Source organism: Schistocerca piceifrons, chromosome 9 (genome assembly GCF_021461385.2).
Source record: "Schistocerca piceifrons isolate TAMUIC-IGC-003096 chromosome 9, iqSchPice1.1, whole genome shotgun sequence".
NCBI lineage: Eukaryota > Metazoa > Arthropoda > Insecta > Orthoptera > Acrididae > Schistocerca > Schistocerca piceifrons.
Window position 1 is genome coordinate 62,606,874 of NC_060146.1, and position 23,177 is coordinate 62,630,050.

The 23,177-nt window shown below is 40.5% G+C and overlaps 1 protein-coding gene across 1 annotated transcript in view; it reads left to right on the forward strand.

Annotated features, from left to right (window-relative positions):
• LOC124716990 (actin-histidine N-methyltransferase) overlaps window positions 1-23,177 on the forward strand; it is a 413,484-nt gene that overhangs the window by 36,818 nt on the left and 353,489 nt on the right. Inside the window, exon 6 of the mRNA XM_047243613.1 lies at window positions 15,081-15,145. Coding sequence (XP_047099569.1) covers window positions 15,081-15,145 — 65 coding nt within the window. The remainder of the gene's footprint in view (window positions 1-15,080; window positions 15,146-23,177) is intronic.

A 23,177-nucleotide genomic window follows, 5' to 3' on the forward strand; every position in this document is an offset into this window, starting at 1 on the left:
TGTAGATTGCATTACTGGTTTCACAGCTAGTCCTGCCTTTGGTGGGGTAGGTGATGCTTGTGACCAAACTGGAGTAGATGGTGGTGGGACGATGTATGGGACAGGTCTTGCATCTAGATCTATTACAGGGATATGAGCCATGAGGCAGGGGATTGGCAGCTGGGGTTGTGTAGGGATATATGAGTAAATTGTGTAGGTTTGGTGGGTGGCGTAACACCATGGTGGGAGGGGTGTCAGGATAGTGGGTAGACATCGCTCATTTCGGGGCACGATGAGAGGTAGTAGAAAATCTGGCAAGGAATGTGATTCAGTGGCTCCAGTCCTGTGTGGTACTGAGTCACAAGTGAAATGCTCCGCTGTGGTCAGACGGGGGATTTTGGGAGATGATGGGTGACCAGAGAGATAAGGCACAGGAGATTTGTTACTGTATAAGGGTGGGAGGGTAATTATGATCTGTGAAGGTCTCAGTGAGACTCCTGGCATATTATTTTGAGAGAGACTGCTCGTCACTACAGATGTGACAGCCATTGGTGCCTCTGCTGTATGGAATGGAGGTCTTGCTATGGATTGGGTGGTATCTGTCAAAGCAGAGGTATTGCTGGTGGCTGGTCAGTTTAGTATGGACATAGGTGTTGATGTAGCCATCTTGAGATGGAGGTCAACATCAAGGGTTGTGGAGAATCAGATGAAGCAAATGGGGGAGAAGATGTTAAAGTTCTGGGGGATGTGTATAGTGTGTCCCCACCCTCAACCCAAATCATGAAAATGTCTCACTGAATCTGAACCACATGAGGGGTTAGATATTCCAGGTGGTTAGGAAGGATCCCTCTAGAAGGCCCATGAGCAGGTTGGCACAGGATGGTGCCAAGCAGGTGCCAATTGCCATACATTAGATTTGTGTGTAGGTTTTTCCTTCAAAATAAGAGGAATTGTACATGAGAATGTAGTTGGCCATGGGGACCAGAAAGGAGTGTAGTTTGGAATCTGTTGGGTGTTGTGAAAGGTAGACTTCAATAACTGCTGACCATGGATATTAGGGATGTTAATGTGAAGGGAGGTGGCATTGATAGTGACAAGCAGGGCACCATGTGCTAAACGAACAGGAACTGTGGAGAGACAGTGGAGGAAATGGTTGGTATCTTTTATATAGGAAGGTTGATTGTGGATAATAAACTGAAGGTGTTGGTCTATGAGGCAGAGATTCTCACAGTGTGGGCACAGTAACTGGCCACAATGGGGCATCCTGTTTTTGTGGATTTTTGGAAGCATGTAGAAGGTGGGAGTGCAGAGAGTACTGGTGGTTTGGGGGGGGGGGGGGGGAGAGGTGGCAGCGACGGGTTAAAGGATTTGAGGAGAGACTGGAAGTCCTGCAGGATCTCTGGAGTGAGGTCACTGTGGCAGGATTTTTAGGTGGACGAATCTGACAGGTAGTGGAATGGTTCTGCCAGGTAATCCTTGCAGTTCAAAACAACAGTGTTCGTCAGCAGGTAGGATAATATGACCTATTTTTGGTGATTTCTGTTAAGGCATGATAAAATTACACTTAAAATGCACTACACATGAGTCAACACATCATGCAACTTTACTTCGTAGCTATAACAATAAGTAGACTCAAGTGTCACAGATTCATTCTCTTAATATACCTCTCTATTGTCATACATCATTTAAGTAAAGGCTAGCTGGGTTTGTCCCAATGAAGCAGCATGACATATTTTCGGAGAGACAATGTGGTGACAATGAGTCACATGCAGGTTGATTTCAGTGTGGCTGAACTGATACCTTCTGAACTACAAAAGTAAGTAGACTCAAGTGTCACTGATGCACCAGGATGCTGACTCATTATCGAATTATAAAGACAAGCAACACTGCGCCATACAAATTCTTGATTTCAGTACAGTGTATAAACTTATAATGTCTTTTCTTAAAATGTGCTGATCTATATAATTGATCACCTGTAGTATGAGGCGGTAGTAAGTATGGGGGTTATTCGGGTAGTAAGGTCTGTAGACTATCGAATGTCACTCGAAAATTGGAAAGTGTGTGGACACCAACTCCTGGCGTGCATTGCTCATCAAACAATGCCATTTGTGTTGCTTATGTCACAGTGTGCTGTTTACAGTTGCAGTTTCAAATGTTTAAAACGATTGATCAGCCTGCTGACTGTGGGATATGGTCAGTGATTAGTTTTTGATAGCAAGGAATGTTGCAGCAGTAGAAATTCATTAACAGATAAGTTGGATGTATGGTCCAAATGCGCCAAGTGACAGAAAAGTGCATAAGTGAGAGAGAGCTTTCATCGACAGACAGGAAAATGTTCCTGATGGACTGCGATCAGGCCGACCATCACTGATCGTAGAAGATTTAGTCAACGCTGTGGATTAAAGGGTTCATGGAGACTGTTGCCAAGTGATTTTCACTTGTTCCACTAGCTGAAGAAGTTTATCAGTGGTAAGTGCTTCGCAACAGATGATAAGGTGAAAGTTGTACTTGAAGACTAGTTATTCTCACAGGTGGCAGACATCTATGACTCAGGGATACAAAAGCTTGTAGAATGTTACAAAAAATGTCAAACTATGTAGAAAAATAGAGAAATGTGTAAGGAATTAAATGAAAACAGTCTTCTTTAAAAAAAAATAAAAAAAATCTGTGAGTTTATTTTATAAAAAATCAAACAATGGAAAATCAGAAAGTCAGAAAGTGAGCTTTCAGCCAACAAGGTCTTCATCGAAAATACCTCCCCCCCCCCCCCCCCCCCCCCCCTCCCCCGCACATGTGCATGAGCGACCACAGTCTCTCAGTCTCTGGCTGCTAAGGCCAATGCTTTCTTATGAGTGTTTTTATGAGAAATCTAGTCTTAATTTCTGAGTAACCTTTGTATTAATTCAGAAAATGAATTTAAAAGCTGTGTTTTATCCAAAAGATCTCCTTAGACCCTACTTTTTCTGTAAAAGTCCTATTTAGCCCTTTCTAGATCTAAACATAGGATGTAGCTCTTTTTATGTTCTACAATGTTAAAACCTTCAAATCCGGGCTCTGTTGGTTACACACTATAGAACCTAGACTTGACTCCTCTGATTTTCATCTCTTTCCTCACATGGAACACGTACTAGGAGAACAGCATTTTGGCACAAACAGTGAGCCACAGACCAGCGTAGAGAATTGGCCGGAAGCACAGGGAACTGCCTTCTATGAGAAGTGAATTCGAAAGTTGGTACCACATCACCAAATTTCTAAGTTGGATTGACAACTGTGTGAAGAAGTAGCTGGAAGGTGTAGCTAAATGTTACAAATAATATTTTTGATTGGCAACGGCCTTGCCTCAGTGGATACACCAGTTCCCGTGAGGTCACTGAAGTTAAGTGCTGTCTGGCATGGTTGGCACTTGGATGGGTGACTATCCAGGCCGCCATGCGCTGTTGTCATTTTTCAGAGTGCACTCAGCCTGATGATGCAAATTGAGGAGCTACTCGACCGAATAGTAGCGGCTTCAGTCAAGGATACCATCTTACGACTGGGAGAGCAGTGTGCTGACCCCACACGCCTCCTATCCGCATCCTCCACCGAGGATGACACGGCAGTCGGATGGTCCTGGTAGGCCACTCGTGGCCTGGACGGAGTGCTTTATTATTTTTGATTATCACTGTTGTTTCCACCAGTGGAACATTGAAGAGAGAAAGGAAAAAAAAGCCTTCTTACATGAACAGATAGAAGGGCAAGAACATAATTAATAATAACAGGAAGTGGCATAACTGAAGGCCAAAAAGAGAGAGCATAATGAGGAGAGACTGAGAGCATTTGTTTTACAGTTTGAAAGGGAGAACTAGGCATATATTGCATTGGTGCATAAGTTCATAGCAGTTTTTCGTAAGTTTAATAAACACAACAGGTACCCATAACATTGACTTCAGTCATCAATAATATGTTCTCCTCCACTATTTACAACAGTCTGCCAATGCTGGAGTAACTTCTCAATTCCGCGAATGTAGAAATTGTGTGGTTTTTGAGTTGAAGAATTCTTTGCACCATGTTTGGTGTGAATTTTCATCTGGAAAGGATGTTTGCTGAAGGTTGCTGGATAGAGAGCGGAAAAGGTGAAAATCTGAGGAGGGCACAATATCAGGTGAATGAGGTGGATGAGCAATGACTTCCCAACCCAGCTCCTGTATAGTGTTCTTAGTCAGTCTTCCAGAATGTGAGTGGACGTTATCTTGGAGTAGTGTCACTTCAAGCAGTCTTTCTGGTAATTGTTCTTGGATTGAACCTGCAAGATGTCTCAGTAAACGATAAATGTCAGCGGTGATGGTTACACCTGGGAGAAGCAGTCCATAATACACCACACTTTTGCTGCTCCATCAGATGCATAACATTGTCTTTTGTGTATACATGCAGGTCTTTGTGCAGGGAGCTGCTGATTTTTTGGGTTTGACCATTTCTTTCTTTTCCTTATGGTAGTGTAGGCACCATTTCTCGTCACCAGTAACGATACAGTATAGGAGTGGTCAGTGTTTATAGGAGTGGTCAGTGTTGTTCACGAGCCCTCCATCCTGCGAAATGATATCTAAATGTATATGCCAATGAAATAAATAGTTTGAATGTGACATTTCCTTACATGCCACCAATATTCTGATTCAGTGACATTGTTAACAAGACTGCTTGATTTTTCTAATCCATCAAAATATGTAAAATGTCAATCATTCCATCCATTACTTTCACCCAGATTAAATGATGTTTCATAGCAGTAAGTTATGTTCTTGATTTATGCATATGATTCTCAGTGTTAATTGCTGCTTGACTATTGCACCTCACAGGTATTAACTCTCCAGTCATTTATTTCAGGTCAAGACCCTTCAGTATCTCCCTCATACATACCACCTGCCTTTTGCAGGTTTCCAGTGACATGTTCGGCCTCCATTGTGCTAAATCCAACTGTAGTTTGTTTAATACTCCTCCAGTACACTGGAGATACTGTCAGTATTGTCACATATTCATTAATGCTTTAGTGATCATGTATTCAAGTAGTGCAGTCAGTATCAGCAAATGCAGGAAGCATTTGACAAGTGCAATAGTATTTGAATTTGTGATGAGCCAGAATGAGATTTTCACTCTGCAGCGGAGTGTGCGCTGATATGAAACTTCCTGGTAGATTAAAACTGTGTGCCGGACTGAGACTTGAACTCAGGACCTTTGCCTTTTGCGGGCAAGTGCTCTACCACCTGAGCTACCCAAGCACAACTCGCGCCCCGTCCTCACAGCTTTACTTCTGCCATTACCTCGTCTCCTACCTTCCAAACTTTACAGAAGCTCTCCTGCGAACCTTGCAGAACTAGCACTCCTGAAAGAAAGGATATTGCGGAGACATGGCTTAGCCACAGCCTAGGGGATGTTTCCAGAATGAGATTTTCACTCCGCAGCAGAGTGTGCGCTGATATGAAACTTCTTGGTAGATTAAAACTGTGTGCTAGACCTAGACTCGAACTCGGGACCTTTGCCTTTCCCGGGCAAGTGCTCTACCATTCTGGAAACATCCCCTAGGCTGTGGCTAAGCCACGTGATGAGCTGTTTCCTTCATTATCTTAGTACTCTCCACTCCAATGATCCTTGTTGAATTTTGAACAATACTGTGACATCTTTGTCAGCGAGAAAGCCATGTCTGGTTGAGTCCTCTATGAAATGTAAAGGAGTCTACCATTAAGCTCACAATGTGGAAGGTTTCTAGCTTCGCTAGCACACTTCTCATCGCGAAAATTTAGTTTCATTTCATTTGCGCTTTTGGATCTCTTAATATATAGAAGTCCAAAACTTTGAAGTAGTTGATTAATATACTCTCTTTGAGACTCATTGTTCTATCTTCACTGTTTCCAAATTTTGTTTCTATCGTGTGACACCATTCCCATGTGTTAGAGTTAAAAGCAATTCTGTAGTAGACTTTTCATTTTTTGCCTCATTTCTTCATTCTGTGGAAATGTTAGCATGTTATTCATGTATACTAACAGCATGTGACTTAATTCGTATACCTAACCTAACATAACCTAACCTACAGGGATCTATATCATTTTGAATAAGTCAAGCTTCTACTGCTTTGTTTCAGTCCCTATATTGACTTTTTATCTTGCAAACTAAACTTACTTTGCCCTTCTTGATGAAGCCTTCTGGCTAGAGCCCATACAGAGGGGTCCAGAAGGATGTACACACTTTTTGATAGTTAACGTGTTTGGAAGAAAATGACATAGTTGCAATTTTGTGCAGTAGCATAGTCCATTGTTTTCTCAACAGATCTTGGCACTTGTTTTCCAACAGATGACAGTGCAGCAGTGAATGAGGTAAGATTGTCACTTGTGCAGTGCAAGGCCCTATGAAGTGGTAATGGAAGTATAAAAACATGATGGAGGTGCAACACCAATGGCATAGATTGTGTATTGAACTCGGCCAACAACACACACAATGAATTTATTGTATTTGGGATAGATTTGAAGCTGACTGCACTGTCCAGGATATGTGTAAGGAAAAGTCTGGCTTACCAGAAACATCAACAAGTCCAGCTTCCAGTGCAGGTGTGTTGCAACATTTTACTATGTCACCTCAGAAACCTGCAAAGCAGGGTGCACATGAAAGTGGGGTAAGCCAATCAAGCATACGATGAATTCTGAAGGAAGCAAAGTGGAAAGTGTACATTCCAAGATCACTGCATGCTATGAACAAGGACAACATGGATCGAAGGATGGAGTACTGCAAGTGATTTGAGGGCATGCTTCAGGAGGATGAATGACATGCAGGGATGGTTATGTGGTCTGACGATGTTAAATTCTGAATATTTCTAAAGGCTGCCACAATTGTGTGTACTGGACTCCTGAAAACTGTCATGTTCACGTGGACAAACATATTAATCTGTCACATGTTAGTGTGTGGTGTAGTCTCATTGTTTAGTTTGACTGACCCATTCTTCTTTGAAGGTACAATAACTGGCGAGAAATATCTTCATATGCTACCAACATCGATTTTGCATGTCATCCGAGAGGTGTTTGGGAATGAAAGATTTACCTACAACAAGCCTCATTAACACAGGTATGTCAGAACCTACTTGGATGAAAATCTACCTGTATGATTGAGCGGTTTTTGAGTACCCATCATGGCTTCCAGATCTTTCACCTCTTGACTTCTACATATGGGGGACCAACAGAAGCCGGCTACAGTAAATGAGCTACGAGAAACCATCGAGATGTCATGTTTGGCTATCACACAAGCAACACTGACAGCCGTAGTTCAGTCAACAGTTCAGTGGCAATGATGTAGTTTGGCTGCCAATGGGGTCACTTCGAACAAATAAAATAGCCTTCTCCCATGCAAGAATTGTAACAGTATGTCATTTTGTTCCATTAATATTGACTATCAAAGAGGTCTTCATTTTTCTGGACCCCTCTGCTATGCAGATATGAACTCTTCATATCATACTAATCAGTATGCCAATTTTTCTCAACACTGGCTGCTATCAGCAGACAAATTGTTTCAAAATTTAAAATAAGAGCATAAATCTTAGTATAGTCCACACCTTATACTTGGAATGTCCTTTAAAAATCTCTCTCTCGCCAATTGTCGTCTTTACTGTTGTGTACTGGAACTGCACCAGATGGTGGCTTGACCAATTTCCAATCATCATCAGATGTTCAAGGAGTTAATTTCTTCAGTCTACAGAATCCTGAGTGTGCCCTCTATTGTGGTCAGGTGTCGTGGGGCAATGAGTGGATTCCAGACAGTTGCGCAATGTGTTGTCATAGAACTACTGTGATAATATTGTGAGAAGTCACCAATCCCAGGATGTAAGCTGTGTACAGCCTGCAAGAAGCTCTGTCATCAGTGGCGACATAACAGCTTGCTGTATTCAGCAGCCAGTGGGAAGAATCGGCAGTGATTCTGCGAAGACACTGACTGCAGCAGCGGGCAGTGGCTCACAGTGCGTACTGGATGCTCCCGGCAGCCCAGGATGGCCACACAAATGTGTGTGGGCACGGTCAACCAGTGTGAATGGGGTGGCTCACAGCAGCATCGGTGTGTGCCCACGTGAGCAGAGGCAGGTAGCAAGAAGTTTGCTTGCATGGCCGAATTTGGCTGAATGGGAGTGTGGCCCCAGTCTTGAACAATAGACTTCCAGGGTAAGAGGCCGGCAGCAGCTGAAGTAGGCCCCCAGGTGGCCTGCCGGTTGGAGGATACTAGAGTCTGCAGCTTGGACTTGGCACAAGCAGCAGGGCTGCCGTTAGCAGCGACAGTCGGGAGGTGGTGACTGGTCGATGCATATAGACTCGTAGACCATTGTAGGTCTCCCTTTCGGGTCTAGTGACTGGTAGACAGCAATACCGTGGAAGAAAAAATGATGAGAGTTTATATGTACTTGGCCTGTCTTGTTTTGCTACATTATTGATTTCTACCAAATAATTCACAACAAAACAATGGCCTGGATATGAAGCTGTCAGGCCAGCAATGCTGTAGTGACGCTGCCTGTTTGCTGCGTCAGTTTTATTACAACTCTTGTCCCTTGGCTTGCCCTGTTATTTGATAGTTGCTGGATGCCATAGTGTTATATCAGCAGGCAGCCCCTGATATAACGGCATCTGGTCAGCTCCGATCTGACCCATTTCTGTTGCTCGTGCTTTAGTCATGACAGTGTCTTAATTTTACTCAGCTGTGACCAATAAATTACGTGTGATACAATAATGCATTACAACTGTCCATTCACCTGTCCCATCATAATTAACTACTTTCAGATAAAGTAATGGTTCTTCATTGTTCTTCCTCACACAACTTGGTTCAGTATAAGCCATATTGATAAACTAGGTGTTAAGTGCCCATAGGCTCCAGGATAAGGCTTCCCTTTGGAACAAAGTGTCATTGGATAACATTTGCTGAAACCCATTTTTACTTTTGCTGTATCCTTTCTCTGCCTACAAGGTTTTTGTGGAGTTTCAGCATTTTCCACAAGTTCCTTATTACCATCCAGTAATAAAGGCATTTCTTTTAGGTTTTCCTCCTCATCTGAGAGGCCATAAAATTCCTCTTCAGTGGTTGAATCTTCTCATCCACTTTGGATTTCATCTTCATAATATAGAAATGGAAATGGTTCTTCATTGTACAGTTCAGCTGAGCATATGATATTCAGTTTTTTTCAAATATACAGTACCAATATTCCAAGACCTATTTCTTTTCTGGTATGTGGATCCTTTATCCATAGCCCTACAGAGAGTATCCAGTAAGAGCGCCTTTTCCCTGATAATTTAGAACGTTATCTTCATTTGTGAGTGTGAAAGCAAACTTTACATCCAATCATATGTAAATGATATACACAAGGCTTTCTAAGTGTTAGAAATCTATATGGCACTTTCTTTGTCGCAGATATTTGTAACAGATTTTTTATTTGTGGTGCACTGTGTATCAGCTTAGCCCAAGAACTGTTTGGTAAATAGCATCCTAGCAACAGCAGTCTTACTATGTCCATTAATGTTCTATTGAGGTGTTCAGGTGTACCATTTTTCTGCAGTGTCTGCATCCAGTGACACCTATGGGCTGAGGATAACACGGCGGCCGTTCGGTACCGTTGGGCCTTCACGGCCTGTTCGAGAGGAGTTTAGTTTTTAGTTTTATGTCATAGTTACTTCATGCTGAATACCTTCAGATTCACAGAACTCCACCATTGTCAGTGTGGATTCTTTTAGAGTTGTTAATAGTTTATTTTTCTCTTTGAGTCTTGTATTTATTGAATTCTTCAAATACTTTTTTCTTATTTTTTTTAAGAAATGTACAAATATATATCTGCTTGCATCATTCATGAAACTCATTAAATATCTATGTCTCCCAGCCTTGCAACATCAGTAGGTCCATGAGATCATATTTAACAGGTTCTAAAGTGATTGTTCATTACTTCAAATTTTGCTGTACAGTTTTTGTTAAGTTTTCATATTGATTTACACACCAAACTGCCATCACACTAGTGTAATCCACGGAAGGTACTGCCAACCTATCAGGACATGCTCAGAGACAACCCAGTTTTGGCGTGTGTACAGGTAGTATTGTGTAGTGTACGGCTTTTGGCACATGGGTTGAGGAGATGACCTTGCAAACACTGCAGTGCAGATTCTGTAATTCAGCTATTAATCAGCTTATGCAGGAAACTGTTTTCAAAGTTACTGTTACTGTACTTCTGTGATTGTAACTGTCTTTTCAGTATTATTATTATTATTATTATTATTATTGTTGTTGTTATTGTTATTGTTATGGGCTCCCTATTTGTCAGCTGATGGCCATATTCAGTTCTAATCATTTTCACAGAACTATTGAGATCTTCGGTGGAACCAATCATGATAAAATGATTCTGTTTGATGAACAGTATGAATGAGAAAGCTGAGATACCTTCAGACTCCAGAAAGAACATAATAACTCGAATTTAAAAAAGGCAGGTGCTTGCAGTTGCGAATATTACCGAACTATCAGTTTAATTTCTTAAAAGATGACCATTGTCGCTGTTGACTGTATAAAATATTTATTGTTACTATTGCAATTTCGGCCTTATCGCCATTTTCAAGTAACACTGCAAAGTTACATTCTGTCAGAATATAAAACTATCTGACATGAGTACATGTCGTCGTCAAAATGCCGTCTTTTGACTGTGAGAGTCCACAAGATCTGATGAGTACGACACTTATTAAGTTAATCACATGAGAAGTTTATCAGTTTAATGTGTGGAAGCAAATTACTGACACACATTATGTACAGAAGAATAGAAAATCTGTTAGAGGCTGACCTTGTGGAAGATGAGTTTTGGTTCTGGGAAAGTAGGGACAGTTAGGTAATACAATTTAGTTTAGAAGAAAGACAAAGGATATGTAGGTTTAGAGGAATCTTTCAACAATTTTAGCTGAACTGCATACTTACAAATTCCGGAGGCATAGGGGTGAATCACAAGGAGTGGAAAGTTGTGAATAACTTTCGCGGGAGCAAAATTACAGTTGTAAGTGTCGAAGGGTATAAAAGGGAAGCATTGGTTGCAAAGGGAGCGAGACAGGGTTGTACATCTACATCTGCATCTGCATGGTTACTCTGCAATTCACACTTAAGTTCCTGGCAGAGGGTTCATTGAACCATTTTTATACTACTTCTCTACCGTTCCACTCTCGAATGGCGATTGGGAAAAAGGAACACTTAAATCTTTCTGTAGCAAATCTTGATGTTATTCTGTCTCTACGTTGAATTATCTGTGAAATAAACCAAGGACAAATTTGAGGAGGAGGAGAAATAAACTTTGTTGTTTACCTATAACATAGTATTTGTTTCATAGATGGCAAAGGACTTCAAAGAACAGTTGATTGGAATGGACAGTGTACAGTGTAAAGTAAAACAGGAGTACTGGAATGCTGCAAACATAAATCAGACAATGTTAAGAGAATTACAAGGGGACTTCTAAATATAAGTTACACATTGTTGTGGTAGCCAGGTAACTTTTATTGAATGCCACACTACACTTCAAAGTGACAAATACACATGATATTCTCTTGTTTTCCAATGTAGTCATCAAATCTGTAAGCAAAGTTTGGAACATTCCATCAGTTGTTCAGTTCCTCAACAATAAAAATCTCCTTATTGGTAATGGAATGATATGAACACTGCTGTGTGAATATCCTTATCATCGGAAAATGTGAAGCTGCTGCAAATCAGTTTCTCGATTATCTGGACATTGTTGTCTGAGGTCAGTGTTGACAGCCTTCCTTCCTTATCAGCATTGTCCTGGTCGCGGCCTTGATCTAATTGTTGACACCATTTCACTACAGCAGGACGCAGCATTCTGGTCCATCTACTGCCAGAATTTCACAGTAAATGTGTATCCAATTTAAATTTTTGCCCTCAAGAATCCCGCTGTCCCACGTACTTCAACTTTGGAGTATGTTTCCAGTTACAGCACCATTCACTCGCCCTGTATTACACACCTGGTTAACTGTACCACAGCAGAACTGTGTTTGCAGGGAACCCAGAATATGTAGTCTCCTCCGACAGTGCACCACTCTTGTGTGCGCAGTGCAGGACGATGTGTGTAATTGACTTATTGAATTGCCCCGAGGGTTAACCTCTTCTGGGACAAATTTTTTTCTTAATTTCAATTTTGACAGTTATTTTTTAACACTATATTTGAGATGTAAGGAAGTCATTACAAATATATTTTTTCAACAAATGCTTCAATTTACTGTACAACAATGGAAATAGGAAATGGCCACATTTGTGTACATGGTGCATAGCAGGTTACATGAGAGCAAACATGGTGAAAACATAAAGAAACCAAAAAATGCGATAAATAATGACAGAATTCAAGCAACAAGAATTTGTTCACATCATGTATTTTGGAAGAACTCCATACATTCTGGGCAGACAGGAATCTTGCATTTTTTGCAAATGTATCTCCTTCTTCTTTTGCAGTTTTTATCTCTGCACCTAGGAGGATTCTTACATTCCTTGTTTTTCAGGGTAATGGGTTATTCCATCCATTATTAGATCTGCAGAACATGCAGTGTGTTACCTTTTCTTCAAGTGAATATGGTCATGGGTCTGCCACGCTTCCTTTGCAGGCTTCTGAGCTCTGTAACTGTTGTAGCCGCTGATGCCTTTAATTCCACAAAAGAAATATTTCTTTCAGTGTCTATTTTGTAAAGACTCCATGCATTTTCTAGTGCAACATTATAAAAGTGGAAAAATATTCTCAAATAAAACTTCTTGCTCTTCATTGTGCGAGGGTAGTGTGCAACCATCCAGTCAGTCATGTCTACTCCGCCCACGAATTTGTTGTAGCATGCTACAGCATATGGCCTCTATATATCTATGCAAGCATGGTTCTTCACATTCCATCTTTTGATGGTATCAGTTGGTGTCCATACAGCAAAGGTAGATACCATGTGGACAATGTTTCTATCCACTCATCACACAACTGTAATATTGTCATTAGAAGTAGTAATAGACATTGAACCTTGACTTGATTTCATTAGAGCTTTTCTGTTGGTCAATTTACTCTCTGCTCCCTTCAGTCTGTTCGACCTTTGGTTCCCAATACATGAATTTTCTTTTGCTTCAGATACAAAAGCAGTGGGATTGTTGTGAATAAATTGTCAAGAATGATCTTGTGATTGTTTCCTTCTAGCACCTGGCACAAGCTTACGACAGTATTCCCACTAGGACCAATGTTACGGCTCAGTGTGTTATTCTGTTCCTGCCTTTTCCCCTGGAACAGCTCAAAAAAGTCACATATCCATCTGAGCTGGAGCGTACCCATGCTTTGAATCCCCACTTTTTGGATTTAGACTTTTATATTGTTTTGCCCTGCTTCTACCCTTGAAGGGGATAATCATTTCATATATAGATTGATATTCAGTAGGAGTTACTGTCCCTGAAAATGAAAATGTCTCTTTCAGAATGTCCAAAATGGGTTTCACCTTCACAAACATGTCAGTGTCGTTTTCAGGGATTTCATTATTGTCTACAAAATATAAATATGTTTTTATTTTCTCAAATCTCTTTAGTGACATAATGTCAGCAATAAGATCCATTCTCAAAGCTGGATTACTTCACCAGTACATATGATAGTTTGGGTACTTTATATATGTCAAAATCAAATTAACCACTAAGAAGCAATGAATTTCACTTACTGAGACAGAGAAATTTCATTCACCATTTGAAAAAGCATACCGTGTTGTCTCTCTAATTATCATGTCCAATGCTGATTTCTATCGTTTCCTATATTAGAGATAATAAGTGTAACAGATTTATTATACAGGGTGTTACAAAAAGGTACGGCCAAACTTTCAGGAAACATTCCTCACACACAAGGAAAGAAAATATGTTATGCGGACATGTGTCCGGAAACGCTTACTTTCCATGTTAGAGCTCATTTTATTACTTCTCTTCAAATCACATTAATCATGGAATGGAAACACACAGCAACAGAACATACCAGCGTGACTTCAAACACTTTGTTACAGGAAACGTTCAAAATGTCCTCCGTTAGCGAGGATACATGCATCCACCCTCCGTCGCATGGAATCTCCGATGCGCTGATGCAGCCCTGGAGAATGGCATATCGTATCACAGCCATCCACAATACGAGCACGAAGAGTCTCTACATTTGGTACCGGGGTTGCGTAGACAAGAGCTTTGAAATGCCCCCATAAATGAAAGTCAAGAGGGTTGAGGTCAGGAGAGCGTGGAGGCCATGGAATTGGTCCGCCTCTACCAATCCATCGGTCACCGACTCTGTTGTTGAGAAGCGTACGAACACTTCGACTGAAATGTGCAGGAGCTCCATCGTGCATGAACCACATGTTGTGTTGTACTTGGAAAGGCACATGTTCTAGCAGCACGGGTAGAGTATCCCGTATGAAATCATGGTAACGTGCTCCATTGAGCGTAAGTGGAAGAAACTAAAATGAGCTCTAACATGGAAATTAAACGTTTCCGGACGCATGTCCACATAACATCTTTTCTTTATTTGTGTGTGAGGAATGTTTCCTGAAAGTTTGGCTGTACCTTTTTGTAACACCCTGTATATTGGAGTTAACAATAGCATGTGTGACAGAAACTTAATAAAGAATGCACATAGAACAACAGTCTATTGACAGTTGATGTGCAAGTGGCGGAAATACATAAGAAATGATTAAGAAGAAAATGTAAAGGAATCTGAGAAGCTAAGACCTATCACAGTTGAAATACACTGGGTAGAATTTACATTCAAAGACTGCGAGTACAAAGAGAAGGTTGAAGGCAGGAAATTGTGAATTTCAAAAGTTAACGGAATAGTTCAGTAATATGTTTGTACTTGGTATGTTTAAATTTGCAGTATACTGCTAAGGGCATATAAGACTCCTTCAGTGTTTTGTCTCCTACTGTGATGTTCAGCAATATAAAGTTCAGTGTACTGAACTATTGGAGATTGGGACCCAAGAATATTTCCATATTGACATTATTCAGTAGTGAGTTGTAAATCAGTAACTTGGTGGTTACAAAATTCAGTAGTTGAAGAGGTAACTCAGAGCCAACTGAAATTTTAATTTTTGTTACAGAACCAGCATTGAAACAATGCCGCAATATTGCACGCCAGTACGCCTACTTCAGCAAGCTGTTCCAGGTAAGAGTTATTTATTCTTTATATGTTTTTCCCTGTATTTAACTTCATTCTTAATGAAAGTCAAAAGTGCATGGCAGGGTACTAACAAATGTAAAAGTGGCAGTTGTAGTTTTTCATATGTCACTAATATTATAAGGTCACTGTACTCCTGTGGTAAAGTCACTGTGCTCCTGTGGGAATCTTGTGTTTTCTATGCAGTGTGTCCAAGAAGTCCTCATTCTCCTAGATCAGAACAGTATATTGTATATTTGAGTATTTACAGATAAAAACTATGTTTCTGTATGTACACCATCATTCCTTACACGAAGAGCTCTGTGTCTCCATTTCCTCCTCGACATGTTGCAGAGAGTCATAGGACTTCTGCTTTGAAAGGCTTCCGCAACTCTGTATTAGTCTTGAACTGACACTGAGCCACATGGGACTTGATCGTTCCCTGTAATGAGCTACCTGGCATGGTAATGTCTTGGCATCGTGGTTTGGACAGGGCTGGAGATGTTGCTAAATCACGCCACATCCAGTGGCCTTAAAATGATTCATTGAACAACTCGCCCACCTGAATAGCAATTTGTGCTGGAGCTATGTCTTGCTGTAACCAAATACCCATCATTATCTTCTGTTCGAGCTGAGGTATTAACCGAATTTCACCATGTCCAAATAAGAATTACTATTCACGTTTCCTTCAAAAAATATGATCTGGACAGGTATCGTGACGACACCCTGCCCCATATTAAAACTGTATTACGTGCTGGGCTGGGCTGCTGAATATTCAGTTATCACATTCACAGTTGTGCGTTGTGAGCCAGGTACGCCCTTGCTTTGCGTCAGGAGATTGTTTGCCAACAGAAGATTCACTCGGCTGTTTATTGCCGAGCCTCCTGCAGCTGCCACAGCATCTGAGTGGTAGAGGCTGAGCTGGTACACATTGCGCAGGTCACAGTAATCAGCACTGCAGCCATCGCCACCTATTTGTGTCTGCTTGGTTATGTGTACACAGGATGCTGCACCCATGTTCCTCCAATGATGGATACTTACAATGCCGCTCTACCCCTCGACAGCCAGCATTACTAGGATCGACCGTCAACTACTCAAATCTACACTTCAGACAACACTATCTGCCACTGCCATTCCCCATCAGACAGTGCTGCCTCAGGTGCTTGTTGGGATCATCAGCTGCTTGACATCCATCAGTCATTCCCAAAGCATGGACCCATGTCTTGATGACCCATGAGCTCACAATCGCATGGTACAGTGTCGCTGATCATCCTCGTCACCTCCCGACTCCTCACCACTACCGTGATGAGGAGCTCTGTAATTGTGGGCATCCACTACATCTTTTCAAGATGGTCTTTTATGTTGTACTCAGGTTCTGTCCTCTAAAGCTGTACCAAGTTTTGTTCAGGTTAAAAAACAGAGTTGTTATTGCAACATGTGAATTCAGTCTCAGTCTGTCTCATCCCCTGATTGAGGGCACAGCAAAACATGAGACAGGTTTCATTCCAACTCTTGCACATAATGGGAATTTTCCTTAGGCTGAAAAATGTCTTATGTGTTGTGTGAACTGTTGCACAGTCATCAGAAAATAGCACTCTTGCATGTGAGATTATTTGAAAATCATGCAAACAAAGCAGTGCAGGTTGCAACTCACTGATCCATGTCATTGTCAAATACTTCATTCACAAACATTGGTCTAAATCCTTTCATTTTGAAATATTTTTTTAATTTAGTCATACGCTGTTGACTGTGGTGCATGAAGCCCAGCTGCATCTTTGGGAACAGGTGGCCTTGGAGATGGCTCAATTTATTACTGAATGGTTTCACACATTTTGTCTCATATCTTCTTACTGTTACTGTGTGGCCTGAGTTTAACACTACCTGAAACAAACCTGTAATGTTTGGGTATGGTGTTAGTAGTGTTCTGCACGATACAGTCAAGTTGTTGAAATATCTGGGCCTAATGTTGCAAAGTGACATGAGGTGGAACGAGAATATGAGAACTGTGACAGGGAAGGCAAATGGTTGACTTCAGTTTATTTGGAGAAGTTTAGGAAAGAGTGGTTCGCCTGTAAAGGAGACCACATGTAGGACGCTGGTGTGACCTATTCTTGAGTACAGCCAGTGTGTTCGGGGTCCATACCAGGTCGGATTGAAGGAAGACATCAAAACAATTCAGAGACGGGGTGCTAGATATGTTACTGGTAGGTTTGAACAACACGCAAATGTTAAGGAAATGTTTCAGGAACTCCAGTGGGAATCCCTGGAGGAAAGATGATGTTCTCTTTAAGAAACACTATTGAGAAAATTTAGAGAATCAGCATTTGAAGTTGACTGCTGAGCAGTTCTACTACTACCAACATATATTGCATATAAGGACTTTGAAGATAAGATATAGGAGATTAGGGGTCATACTGAATCATACAGTCAGTCGTCTTCTCTCTCACTCTGTTTGCAAGTAGAACAGGAAAGGAAATACCAAGTAGTGGTACAGAGTACCCTCCACCACACACCATATGGTGGCCTGCAGAGTATCTATGTAGATGTGGATGAAACCTATAAACATGTAAATTTATGCAGAGGTGTCTGCAGAGTGTTTGTATTTTATATTATGGGTACAAACAAAAGAGGTAAGTGGAAGACAAGCAAATAATCATAATAAAAAAAGTTGAGAAACAAATGGTATCTCTGACATGCCGTATTAAGACTGTGTGCATGAATACCTCATAACAAAGTTCCTCTGGATCCAAAATGCAGATATGCACACATTACAATGTGTCTTCCAGGTGGACATCATTCATGTGAAGGCAGGTTTCTGCGTGTCTCCTATCGATTCCCGTACAAGTACCGAAGTCCCAGATATGTTTCCAGTGCACTGACAACCATCCACAGTGCATTTCAGGAGTTTGACACTATCAGCAGGGCTAGCTTTAAACACCTGCTAACAAACAAACAAAAAAGGGGTTAAAGTTAGCAGGACTTTGGATGCCTTGGTACTGGCGAGCCATGACTGACACATTTGTTGTGGAAAGCTATTTACCAGCACTTCATCACCCAGAAGGATGATGAGATCAAATAAGAGCAGTTTATGACGTTCTAATTTGTGATTGACTTGTGGTATTTTGAAATAAACATAACAGTAGACATTAAAGTGTTGTGAGATCGGTGTGCCTGCACTTCACGTATGTGCTACATCAGGGAGGCCATTGGATTCTGCACCTATGTTTATTAGGATTCTTTGGTTGTTTCATTGTCGTCCTCTCACCCACTTCTTTTATACTTACAATAATCAGACACCCAGTAGACAGCTGTTATTCCCATGCTATTGTTGTATCTTCTAGCAGTACAACTAAATAAAAAAAGTTTGAAACTGTCAGTTTGTTTGAAATGCACAAGCTTTCACCAGTACTCTTCCTTCATGTAGAGGCAGACACTGCTAATTGTAACAGGCAGGTGAGACATGTATGATGACAAGGATATCCCCATGCAGGAGGACGATTTGGGGTTGTACTTGCATTCTACTTCTTCTGCAGTGTATCTTTACTTTGCCATTACAACACTTATCGATCTCCATTAATATTATCACTCACTCTTTTGTACATCTTGTAGCTTTGTGCTATAAACATCACTGTCCATAATATACTACTGACAAACGACATTAAGCAGATGGAAGAGATGGTCCAATGTAGATGCAATACTGTGTAAATGTATCAGCAGCAGATGGCTGCGTGAGACTGCATTAAACGTTGTCACCATGAGATCATGTTATGAAGTCTGATAAGGTAAATAACAGGTATGCGATACGTCCAATAGTTCATGAGTGCATTGAAGGTCCACATTGCTATTAATGTTCTTTGTTAATGACCTGGCAGACGAAATTAAAATATTGTCATATGTTCTGTAGATGACACTCTTTGTTTGTAAGGAATCACTACAAAAATGCTACAAACAACCAGTTATTTCTTGATAAGATTTCAAAGTGCCACAAAGTCTGGAAATTAGAAATAAATACAAAAAAAAATGTAAAATTTTGCACTTCTTGAAACATGGAAAAGTAATACTATATTACTAAAATGTGAGTCTGAAAGTTCCTTGCCTGTTTTTAGGATTCTGTGCCTCAATCTGTAAACACAGAGCTCTTACAGGATCGCTTTGTTGTCTGTGTGTGTGTGTGTGGTGTGTGTGTGTGTGTGTGTGTGTGTGTGTGTGTGTGTTCATGAAACTGCTAAGAACCCTTTCTCCCAGGGACAAGTAGATGTGTCAAGTTCAAATATATCTCACATGCTAAGGCCTATGGTCTCTTGGCAGTGTAAAATTTTTGAGCTTCTAAGCCAATTCAGTCAAAAGAGATGGCCATTTATGTCACATACACTATGTGATCAAAAGTATCCCGACACCCCCACAAAACATATGTTTTTAATACTAGATGCATTGTATTGCCATCTACTGCCAGGTACTCCATATCAGCGACCTCAGTAGTCATTAGACATCATGAGAGAGCATAATGGGGTGCTCTGCAGAACTCACGGACTTCGAACATGGTCATGTGATTGGGTGTCACTTGTGTCATACGTCTGTACGTGAGATTTCCACACTCCTCAACATCCATAGGTCCACTGTTTCCAATGTGATAGTGAAGTGGAAATGTGAAGGGACACGTACAGCACAAAAGCATACAGGCCGACCTCGTCTGTTGACTGACATAGACCGCCGACAATAGAAGAGGGTCGTGATGTGTGATAGGCAGATATCTATCCAGACCATCACACAGGAATTCCAAACTGCATCAGGGTCCACTGCAAATACTAGGGCAGTTAGGTGGGAGGTGAAAAAACTTGGACTTCATGGTCGAGCGGCTGCTCATAAGCCACACATCATGCGGGCAAATGCCAAACGATGCCTTGCTTGGTGTAAGGAGTGTAAACATTGGATGATTGAACTGTGTAAAAACATTGTGTGGAGTGACAATTCACGGTACACAATGTGGCGATCCAATGGCAGGGTGTGGGTACGACGAATGCCTGGTGAACTTTATCTGCCAGCGTGTGTAGTGCCAACAGTGAAATTCAGAGGCGGTGGTGTTATGGTGTGGGTGCATTTTTCATGTAGGGGGTTGCAACCCTTGTTGTTTTGCATGGTACTATCACAGCATAGGCCCACATTGATGTTTTAAGCACCTCCTTGCTTCCCACTGTTGAAGAGCAATTCGGGGATGGCGATTACATCTTTCATTTCGGTCGAGCACATGTTCGTAATACACGGCCTGCGGTGGAGTGGTTACACGACAATAACATCCCTGTAATGGATTGGCCTGCGCAGAGTCCTGACCTAAATCCTATAGAACACCTTTGGGGTGTTTTGGAACGCTGACTTCATGCCAAGCCTCACCGACCGACATCGATACCTCTCCTCAGTGCAGCACTCTGTGAAGAACGGGCTGCCATTCCCCAAGAAATCTTCTAGCACTTCATTGAATGTGTGCCTGCAAGAGTGGAAGCTGTCATCAAGGCTAAGAGTGGACCAACACCATACTGAATTCCAACACTACCTACGGAGGGTGCCACGAACTTGTAAGTCATTTCCAGCCAGGTGTCTGGATACTTTTGATCACATAGTGTATTTTGATATTTGAAAACTTTATTAATCCTAACATATGGTGTGCTTCCTGTTGGCCCAGGATCATGAAATTTGGCAAGAAGTAAGGTTTCTCAGTATAACTAAAGGAAAAAATGTGAAATTGTTAATTTGCATTTCATCAAACTACAAAAATATATCTTTTGTCATTTGCTATCCGACTTCAAACTTGAAATTAAAATGTTCTCAAAAGTCTTGGAATCCATGGGACCAATATCTTGCTGTCAGTATCCTTAATTCTCAGAATGGATAAATTGTCTACATACATAATTACGTTTGTATTGAACCCTCAGTGTGAAACTCCTCCTCGCACATGGCCAATCTTTGTGATTGTGGTTCATTGAAATTTAGACATAAGACTGGTGGACAGATAAAGGCTCACACCTGTAGAACACATTTGTTGTTAACAATGAACATGTGTCTAGACAAATACAACAGTTAGATTTATTGTTGTGAATAGTATATTATTATTTAAAGGAAATATTGAAAAAAGAAATCTTTTTCTTTTGCAGTTTCAGTGAGTTTATTTTGAAATAGTTAGTTACTGCCTATCTATTCAAATTCACACACTTCAAGTTGATATCGCGCTACTTTTCCTTACTGTTGGAGTTATCCATTAGATGAGATTAGATTATTAGGCTTCTTAAAATTAATGCAGCATGATTTTGATTTGCTTCTTCTATCGCTCATGGCCCTGAAATTTCATAGTCAGTGGTTTAAGTATGTTTCACAATTACTGTATACTGTTCATTAGGAATTCCAATGAAACCCACAGAAACTTCGCCTATTTTCAGTACTTTGTGCTAGCATGAATTACAGTATGCTTGAATGTGAAGAACTGAACTGTAAGCTAGAATGTCTAGACCTTCATGAAAACACAGAGCAGATACACTACCTACAGCTGAAGAAATTAAAAAAAATAAGTAAATAAATAAATAAATACCCTGAAAAGCAACAAAGCCTGTGGAGAAGACTATATTACAGCTGTAATTATAAAATGGTCTCAACCAAAAATTGTAACTAGCATTCAGATCATGTTTGAAGAAGTATGGGAAACTGAAAAGATTCCACAAGATTGGAAATGGCCTTTATCCATCCTTTGCACAAGAAAGGTGACAAACATAATATAAATAATTACAGAGCTATATCTGTGTTGCCAGTGGGTTATAAAATACTTTCAACAATATATCTAAACAAGGTAGAAGTAACACCTGATAGTCATTTGGAAGAATATCAGAGTGGATTTAGAATGGTCAGATCTTGTTCGGAATAGATTTTCAATTTAAAGTCCATAATCCGTCACAGACTTATAAACTCTAAAGACATGGTTGTAACATTTATAGTTTTGAAAAGCCATTTGATTCAGTTGACAGGGAAACACTAGATAAAGCGATCTGAGGATTAGGCATTAACTAACAAACCTTATTCATGAAATGCTCACACACACCAAATGAAAAGTAAAGTTTCAGGATGAAATATCGAAGGCATTCAAAATAAAAACAGATGTAAGCCAAGGTGACAGCCTGTCTCCACTCCTATTTAGTTGCCCCTAGGAAAAATAGTAAGATACTGGAAACTAAAAGAACATAGGCTATCATGAAGAAGACTGGGGACTAAGAACTGAGGCATTGACATTCACTGTCTAGCATGATTTTTTTTCCATTCTTTCCGAAAATGTAACAAATGCAGAAATAGAAATCAGTTTCTTTGAAGAAATAGCAACAAAGCAGGTTTAAGAATATCTTAGAAAAAACAAAATTTATGACAAACATAAAAAATTCTCCAGAAATCGTAGGACAGAAAAGGAGATTACTAAATTTAAATGTTTGGGAAAAATGATTCAAGAAAATGGTGTAGAAAAATTCGCTTTAGAAGGAAGAGTACGTAAAATGAAGAGTGTATGGTATAACCAGGAACATTTACAACAAGAGGTCTCTGTCTAAAAATTTGAGAACACAGCACTACAGCACAGTAGTAAAACCAGAATGTCTTTATGCAAGTGAATGTTTAGTACTGAATTACAAATTACACAAACTTGAAATAAGAAATGAGAATAATTCGAAAAATACTTGGTCCTGTAAGAAATGCAGGTGTATGGAAATTAAGAAGTAATGAAGTATATTGCAACATAGAAAACATAGCTGAAATGCTGCGGAAGAGGTGACTGCTATTTTTTTTTGAGCTTCTATACAGAATGAATGAATGGCAACAGCTTAACCAAACTGATTTTTAAATATCGGTGGAACAAGAAGTCAACAGTAACCTGGATTCAAGAAGTGAGGAGAGATATTGAAAGAAACAACATAATTGAAAAAGACACAACAGAAAGAGAGACGTTTAAGAAGAATGTGTGAAAAATGTAAGGGTTCCAAGGGAGGAGGGAGAAGACACGATCAAAATGGCCTGA